The sequence below is a fragment of the Apaloderma vittatum genome, unplaced genomic scaffold (assembly GCF_000703405.1).
Source record: "Apaloderma vittatum isolate BGI_N311 unplaced genomic scaffold, ASM70340v1 scaffold24637, whole genome shotgun sequence".
NCBI classification, from domain to species: Eukaryota; Metazoa; Chordata; class Aves; order Trogoniformes; family Trogonidae; genus Apaloderma; species Apaloderma vittatum.
Genome location: NW_009727073.1, coordinates 1 through 9,135, shown reverse-complemented (window position 1 = coordinate 9,135; position 9,135 = coordinate 1). Strand labels below are relative to the sequence as shown.

General features: G+C 44.7%; 1 protein-coding gene across 2 annotated transcripts in view; it reads left to right on the top strand.

The window, feature by feature from the left end:
- The window catches only part of TRA2B (transformer 2 beta homolog (Drosophila)), a 12,252-nt gene extending 8,611 nt beyond the window's left edge, over positions 1-3,641 (top strand). Inside the window, exons 5-7 of one of the 2 annotated variants that reach the window (XM_009873558.1) lie at positions 1,461-1,523; positions 2,284-2,357; positions 3,246-3,641. In XM_009873558.1, coding sequence (XP_009871860.1) covers positions 1,461-1,523; positions 2,284-2,357; positions 3,246-3,256 — 148 coding nt within the window. In that variant the 3' untranslated portion in view covers positions 3,257-3,641. Of the gene's footprint in view, positions 1-1,460; positions 1,524-2,283; positions 2,366-3,245 lie in introns of those variants that run through there. The other variant, XM_009873559.1, reaches the window with a different exon arrangement.
- Positions 3,642-9,135: the final 5,494 nt, after the last annotated feature.

Genomic DNA, 9,135 nt, shown 5'->3' with positions numbered 1-9,135 from the left:
CTGCTAGTGAACAGTGGTTCAGATGTTTGTAAAAACGTTACTAGAAGTTGGAATTACATAATTGTGGATGCCTGACAGTGAGAATAGTTGCAGATTATTATAATGACTGCATATAAAGAGCACAGGCATTGGATGAGGAGGAGCAGACTAGTAAGGAGTGAGAAGATGGACTAATTCAGTTCGTGTAACAAACCAGAATTCAGGGCTGAGCTTTGGTTCAGCTCTGAGGCAGTCACGTGCTGGGCGACGTTCTGGCCTTCCTACATGCTCTCCCATCCTGTGTCTATTGTGAGCTAGAGCTTTGGCATGAAAATACTCAGAATATTGATGATTCCAACAAGAGTAACTTCCATTTCCTATTTTTAAAGAAAGCCAAACAACCAAAAAAACCTGAAGACGACACTGCAATGTTTTACAGCTCACTGCAGAACCTTTAGACTGTCTCTTCATAGCAGATACTGAAATAAGCAACAAATGCTTAATCTTGTCTGGAAATATCTGTAAATAACCTTAAAAAACCCAGCTCACATACTGGCTATCTACTGGCGACTTACTTAAAAAAAGAAGACCTACTTATTGAAAGCATGATGTTTTGGGGTTCTTTGTCCTTCATATCATTTATGGCCTCGTGAGCTACTGTGAGCCTGACTTAGTCTCTCCTGGTAATGCTTTACTGTATCTAAATCTGTGGACGTACCAGCCCAACCACTTAATATTGTTAAATAATATAATGTATTGTTTTGGTCCTAGAGAGCTTCTATATCAGGAGAAGTTGGATGTCAGTTCTTAAATGCCCTTGTTTAAACAGGACTATGAAGTGTTAAAAAATAAGGGTGTGGGATTTTTTTCCTGCTTCCACCTCGGAATCAACTTTTTCTTCAGGACAGTGAATTGATCTTGCTAATTGGTGGAGGGGGTGGGGAGAATCATAGAATTGTCAGGGTCAGAAGGGACCTTAAAGATCATCTAGTTCCAACTTCCTCGCCATGGGCAGGGACATCCTCCACTAAAACAGGTTGCCCAGAGCCCCATCCAGTCTGACTGTAAAAACTTCAAGGAATGGGGCTTCCACCACCTCTTTGGGCAACCTGTGCCGGTGTCTCACCACCCTCATGGAGAAGTTGCTTGTCTTGAGTTAATAAGGATCTGAGAATAGAAGTGGTCTTAGAAGTGTATACTGATCTTAAATTGCTGCTCTTGGGAAGAGTATGATGTTGTAAAATACAATATTGGTCAGCTGGAACGTGCGTCTTTAACTGTTTCTTCACACTAAGTTTAGCCAGCTAATTCCAGGAATACATAAAAGTAAAAATAATTAAGTAATCCAGCATTATCCAGTGTAGGAATAAGTATTTTCTTGTCTTGATTTTTTTAATGCTCTATGATGCTTTTTGTTTGTACAATGAAGTTTTTGTTTATTTTTAAAATTTTCAAAAGTCCTTGTGCTTTTGTATCCACAGAGGAGGTGGTGGTGGCGGCGGCGGAGGGTGGAGAGCTGTTCAAGACAGGGATCAGTTTTACAGGTATGATAGGAAGGCTTTCAGTGTTTGGCCATCAGTGTAAATATTTCTATATGAGGTATTTTTTGAGTATGCTATGAATCAAATTAGGATATCTTTAAACACATTAACAGGGACTGGGTGGATTCTGAGTACTTACAGCTCATCACTGAGCAGGACAATTCATTTCAAAGGTTCCCTCATTGCTGTGTAGAGGGGTGAGGTTAGTATAGGGACCAGTTAGTGCAGCTCTGTGCAGGAAAAACATGTGTTTTATGCCAAGAGGTTAATGTTTTGACTGTGTGTGGATTTATTTTCATTTATTGGGAGATTAGTGGAACTAGGCGAGGAAATGCAAAAGTTGGGAGTGTCTGGGTTGGAGGGATTTGGAGGAGGGGTTGGTTCTGTTGATTGCTAGTCAGATGAACTCTTGATCTCAGAATAATGTAGATGAAAAGTTAAGGTATGATTTGGCTTACACTGTTTGTTTGTGATGCTCCTGGCTTGAAACGCTAAAATCACGAGTCAAATTGTGGATGTGAGAGCATTTTTTTTTTTCTGATAGCCCAAAGTAACGTTACTCTGACTGGTAATAAAAAAGAGTATTAAACAGCAAATATTTCAATTTTCTATCCCATAGAAATGTTGATCAGCTATTTATATGCTTGTTAGCTTTGTGAACCCTTGACAGCAGGATCAAGTTAGAGATATCCACATAAAGCTGCTGCCACTTGTCTGCTGCAGGCTTTAACAAAGGGATTGTTGGTCTTGCCTTCTTTCACAGGAGGAGATCGCCATCCCCGTATTACAGCCGAGGAGGCTACAGATCTCGATCCAGATCTCGTTCCTATTCACCTCGTAAGTAGTCTCAGAGCTTGCATGTCAAAAGCAAATTTCCACTTTACCTGAACTACTTCTTCTGATCTTTTGTGTCCGTAAAGATTGACTTCAGCAAAGATTGACTTCAGCAATCCCTTCAGAGGGATCTGGGGGCTTGGTTTTGTTGGGTTGTGGTTTTTTTTTGAACCATGGTTCCCTTTAATATTTCACTGAGCAACTGGCAACCTTGAGGACAGAGCAAATATTTAGTTTGCAAAAAAATAAACTAGATAATACCACTCTAGAAAGTTTGAGATCTTGCTTCTCTCTCTGAAACTTTTAAAGCATGACTTGGTAGTACCTTGACAGTTTGGTTACCTCTAGGACAGCAAGGCCAAATTCTCAAACCTTGCCCGTTCTAACACTGAAACTAAATTTCCCAGCACAACTTGTTGAAGAGGAGGCTGAGGTCCAAACAGCGCTTTTTTTCTGAATTGCTAATTTGCATGAAATGTAAAGCTGCATTTTGATGGCAGAAATTTACCAAAATAACAGCATTCCTAGCATCCTCTTGTAATGGATACAGTGAATGAATAAGTCGTCTTCTCATATTTACCCTTCGTGTCCAAATGAAAACAAGTGATCGCTGTTACTGATAGGCGGGGCAGCTGGCCGCCAGGGAGCAGTTAAACTGTGACCTCTGCCAAAACGTCAGCCCTGGGTGTCGGGCAGGAGCTGGGGGGTTTTTGCACAAAGAACCTCACTGGCAGAGCTGTACCGACTGCTCACTTTGTGGACTTTTGTCGTAGACAGATCTTAAGGCTCACCAAATTAAATGCAGATTTGAGGGGTGGCAGTAAATTTAGACAGAATTCTTGAACTGTCAGTCCTTGGAAGTCTAATAGTGTATTTTGTTTTTTCTTCCAGGTCGCTATTAAAGCATGACACAGAGGAATTTCTAGCTACAGCCTTTGAGTTGAAATTGCAAGTTTGTCGACAATATTTTTATTGTCTCTTCTGTTTAAACAAGTGAACAGTGCCTAGTGAATAGGTGACTTTTACACCTTTTATGAAGACTACTTCTGTGATGTTAAATGCCGTTTCATTCTGCATATTTGTGTAGTTTGGTGCTTTGTTTCAAGTTGTGTTTTGAAAGGAGTATGTTTTGCATGTATTTTTTTAGTCTCGATTTTGACTCCTGAAAGGTTTCTATTGTAAAAACAAACTGTTCAGTTAGTTTTTTCTACTGATTCCAAGGTATTCTGAAGATCAAATCCTGTGTAAGACGCTTTCAAAAAGTGAAAAATTAAATAAAAAGACATTTGTTTTTTTCTTTTCCTACTTACTTTTGCCAAGTGCAACTTATGGATTGAAAAAGAGATGAGAACACTTATGCTGTGTATTCTGGAATAATATGTAAAGCCCAGAAGTAAAATTCACCATAATTTTGTGTCACTGGGTAGTTGTTCTCTAAATGTTACTCCTTCAGGTATGTTAACCCAGTGCATAGAGAAATCCACGTGCAAATTGTACAGCAGCAGGAGCACGAAATGTCATTCAGCAGCATGTACACATGGAACAAAACTTGTAATAAACTCTTGGTCATGCTGTTGAGCTTTGGGGTGGGCAAGCTGCTGGCAGATGATCATCTGTGACATGGAAATCTTTCAATAAGGAGAAGGCGCCAGTGGCTGTAAGTAATATGCTTAGAGAAGGCAATCAAATAGCATTTAGACTACTTTGATCTTTCTTAATTCTTCAACAATAATTAAAGATATGTATTTATCCACATATGCAGCTAAAATGCAATAGACCTCTAAATGTGGCTCTTTTTAACCAGTGCAGTGCTGTTTTGCCTACTTGGATTCATAAACATTATGCACGTAAAGGAGAATTCTGTGCGAGATTTGAAAGCGGTTTTGTCAGACTAAAGTTCCCTCGGTGTCATAGCATGGCTCTGAGGGTGACCAAGCGTGGAGGACCTAGAACACACGAGCAGGGAGCTGGTAGGCTACATCTGCTACTGTTCTCTCAGCTTTTGAAATTCCTCTTTTTTCTCTGTACACCAGTTTCCATGCTGCTTTCATGGACTAAGAGCAGTTAAAGGACCCCACGGACCTGCAGCATCCTGACCTTTATTTGGTGCTTTCCCCAGGTGCTGTATGGGAGGGGAGCAGACAGTGCTCTCTGTGCATTTCTGTGCCACTTCTCATCAGCAGCCTCCAGCTTTTGACTTACTGTGGTTTTCAGATCTAGTTTAGACTGGAACTTGTCAATAACTTGGGGCTGTTCTTTTTGGAGTGAGGTGAAAGGAAGGGAGCAGGGGTGGCACACAGTGTTCCTGAGGTTGAGAACAGAGGTTTATATAGTAAGGTACTAGTGATTTCTTTCTGAGCACCCCCTCACACGTGTCCCGATGCGGTTCTTTTAAGCACTGCTGAGCTATGGGACTTCCAAGAGCTTGCAGGGGGTGAAGGAGCAGGAGCCTGCCCCTGCAGCCTTCTTTTCCTTGGAGAATTAAAACGGTTGTATGAGCTCCCACTCAGCTATAAAGAGAATTCCCAGCAAAGCCATCAGACGTTGGTATTTAAGTGTTAAGAATTGATACTGTGAGTGTATTTTGCCCCCAAAGAACACTTTTATTCAGTGGAAACTTCTGTAACAGTCCTGTCAGCCTAACAGAAACCCCAGAGGTGATCTCGGGGCAAGTGCTTGCATACTGAGCTGCATCCCACCTGGAAACAACTCATTTCCTGTCCCATGAAGGCTAAATTGCACTTAAGGTTCTTCATTAAGTGCTTCTAAAGTCCATTAATAATTTTCAAAATCACCACAGAATCACTCATTTTGGTTGTCGGCTATTAAGTTACCTATTGGATTTGAAAAATCTTAGGCAAACCTTACGTATATCTGTCATACCACAGAGTAAATCTATTCTGTTAGATCTATGATCTAATTACTTTTTTAATCTTGTGTTGGAGGAGATGCATTGAGCTTTCCACTTTGGTTTACAGGGAGAGTATGGGGGTTTTTTTTTGTGTAGAAATAGTGGTATACTCCTTTCTGGACTCAAGAAAATAAATTCTCTGCTGATGGAGGGAAGAAAATGCTTTCTCCTTTTGCTCTTGGAAGTAGTTTGACAAATTATGTGCAATCGCAGGAAGCAAAAGACTGAAGGAGTAAGTCCTACCTGCTGCAGCTGACTGGTGAGAAAGGTGGCTAACAGCAGCACGCCAGGTGTCTTCAGAAGGGTTTTGCAAATACCTGGACATTTTTTATAAATCTTTTACTGCTTGGATGTAAGCCTGGACAACAGAATTTCAGCTGTAATTATTTTTAACTGTGTCAGCATTAACATCCCATCCCTTACCAAGCTGGTACTCCCTTTTAAGTATCCCATGGGCTGCACAACACTGCTCCTGTGCCAAGAGCATCCTCTTTCCCCCTGCCGGGTCCCTGCTTCATAGAAGCGTTTTTGGGCCCGGGTTTGCCTTCGGATGGGTGTAGGAGTGTTTCCTGGGTAGGTGGAGCCCCACACGCTGGAGTTGACCTTTCTCCTTTGCAGAGTGGGCCGTCTCTTCGTTCTTTTGGCTGCTTTTTCTTAGTCATGGTCTTGCACCTCCTTTGAACTGCTCAGCAGGGGCTGACAAATGTCGGGTCAAGAATGTGTAAGCTGCTTTATGTTTTAGTAAAATGAGGATTTTGCAACTCACGGTGCAGTTTCTGGCAGCTGAGTTCGTCTGATGACTTGTTGCTGCCAGAAGAGCATCCTCTCTCCTCTTCCCTGCCCAATGACACCTGGTCCTTCTGGTCAGGCTTCTGTCCACTGTGGAGCCCTACTCTGCTGAAAGTGAGCTTTTACTCCACAAAGCGCATGAAAGGAACTGGGGGTGTTGTGTCAGTGGGAGGCAGTGTGCCAAAGTGCACCCTGAAATCCATTTTAAAGCTGTTTCTCGGGTTTGTGAAAGCCTTGGCCCTGGTGCTGCTGTAGCCTTGCAGTGGGGGAGAGCCCTTTGGGTGTTTTCTGATGCTGATTCACTCCAACTGCTCTTCAGTCCAGAAAGAGCTGCTGGTCAGATGCTCCACGGCGTGTGTAATGTTGCCCTCTTACATGGGAATGACAGATTGCTGTGGTATGTGATGTGCTTTGAAACCACATCTGAATCACTGCTGAATGTCCTTCCTGATGCTCTGCCAGCATGTAACACAAATTCATCGTGGGGGAGTGGTGGAGAAGTGTACCCTGAACTTCAGCAGAAACCCCACCAGCAGTAGAGAAGCATCCTCTGCCACAGCAGCTGTGAAAGTAACATCTGCTGGGGTGGATGTGGAAGGCTGTGCCCTTTGTTGACCTGCTTTCCTGTCAATAGCAGGACGAACACCAAAAAAATTAAAAAAAAATCAAAAAGCACGTGGAGGGAAAATGGAAACTGGGCAATGTTTGTGCTGTTCTGCCACGGGTCTTTCCCGGCTGTGTCCAGGTGGAGTTTCCTCTGGGTCAGTTAGTGCCTCTCCCAGTGTGAGAGATGCTCCGGTCCCTGTGCAACCCTGCAGCACCTTCCTGGTCCCCTGGGCATGGGGAGGGTCCCTGTGGGCAGTGGCAGCTCAGGGGAGCTGCTGAGCATCGGTATGCAAGGACTGATACTGTCAAAGGTAGTGGTGGTTTAAGATATACAGAAAAACATGAAAATCAGCTCATAAAGTGGCTTACGAAAACAAAGTAACTTGAACCTAGGTCTTGAGGGCATCTGGTTCCAGTGAGACACTGCACACTGGCAATGGAGAGCATGGGGTGGTCACTCCCCTAGCACCCCTTGCACAAGCAGTGCAGCAGCTTTCAGCCCTCACTCAACTTCATGAGTTCCTAAAAATTGTATTTTCCCTAGCAACTCCTTAATTCAGCTTCAGGCAATTCATTTTGTGGTACGCGTTTCAGCTCCAGCAAATCAGTCGTGTGAAAGGCAGCTACTCCTGACACCACAGAGCTACTTTCAGAGCCAAGAGAAGCTGACTCTTCTTTTTTCCTGCTTCAGTACAGTGGGCATGGCTCTGCAGCGCTCTCTTGGGTGTCCATCTCTGGCATCTGGCCTTGATCACCCTGGTCCTGTTCATCCATACCTTCCAGATCACCTTGGGAGAGTCAGCAAAACTTTCAGCCTGTTGGGAAGGAGCTGTTGGTCTGCCACTACTGCCATTCTGCCATTCCCATCCTTAAAAACTTGAAGAGTTACGTCTCAGTTGTGCTCAGCCCCTGTACAGGTGTAATTAACAGACACCCAGTTATTGATCCAATTACCCAGTCATGACAGTTACCTCACACCTTGGCACCCCTGACTGTTAAGGGCTGATGACCTGAAAGCTTCTGAAATTCTCGGTAGATTTTCAACCGTGTCCCAGCAAACGGTGGGCAAAATGCTTCCCTCGTGGCTTGAAAAGTACAGAAGCCTTTTTCAAACAAATTCTGAATTTTCACAACTACGCTGTTGGTGATGGATAATCTCACCCTACCGAGGTCGGCTGCTTCAGTGCTTGGCACTGCTGGCTGCTGCCAGTTCCCTCATCTCTGTAGCAGCTGCTTGGTTTTATCGCTAGGAGGTTTCTGAAAACCAAAAGTTACTTGTAAGAAAGTTCATCTATGCTATATTCAAGTGAAATTTTTGATCTGCTCTAGTCTCAAGGTGCCTCATCTGTGGCACAGCATGGTGGAGGAGAGGTGAGAGCTGCTCCACCAGTGCACGTTGATCTCTCTCTGCAGTGCATTGTGGCACACAAAGTTGCCTCTGTCCCACGGCTAGAAGAAAACAGTAAGTCCTTTTGTAAAGGAAAAGCGTTAATTTGTAGGGAAGGGTTAATTCGGGGCTTTTTCTTTGGCACTGCATCTCCTGTGAAGTCTCCTCTGCAGCCAGAGGTGCGTACCTGCACAGAGTAATGAGCCCCAAAACTGATGGGGCAGGGGTGGGATGAAGCTCTGCTGAGATCTCTCTTGCACGATGAATGAGCAAAATATATTCTTAAGGATTCGGGGGAAATGAACAGGCCAGAGAGATGAGGCAGTTTTCTTCCAAGCCAGGTAGCAGGGCTTTTTCTGACAGATTACTGCAGCCCCTGCAGAGCATGGCAAGTGACTGGTCTGGCCAATTTTCCTCCCATCACATAGCCCGTTTATCCACCCCCTGGGGCACACACCCACAGCTACAACCCTGCTGTACTTGTCTGTAAAGGGCAGGTGAGTGGTTCTCTTCTCTGCTGGCAGAGAAGCCACTCTCTTCACCTGCCTGGGTTTGATCAAGAGATCTGGCCAGACCACAGCCAGATGCTTTTGCACTCCCTCCAGCCATGCGCAATGCCTGCACTTCTCCGATCCCTGGTGATAGTGGAGGATGGCTCATGCAGGACACCTCCCTTGGGATCATCCCCAAGCCCACCTTGTTGCCAGCCCTGCCAAGCACACCACAACTTCTGGAGCCCCTCCGCTGATGGAAAAGTGATGCTTCCTGTTGGCTGGAGGCAGGATCCTCTGTCTTGGTGCTGTCCCTTTCCTGGTCCTGTTCCCAACACCCTCTGGGGATGGACGCTGCAGCTGTGGGATCCAAGGAGCAGTGCAGCCCCAGCCAGGCCCCCACAAAGAACATCCATTAGCAAGAGTCCAGCCAGTGCCCTGACTTCAGGTCCCAGCACAACTCTCCCATGACTAGGCTTCCCGAACGAAGATATGGGAAGGGCTCTACCCACACTTGGTACAAGCGAGCTGATGGCTAAAAAGGCCGGTGTGGGATAGGCAGGTCCGTTGCAAAAGGCAGAGCGGAAAGTCTCCTTA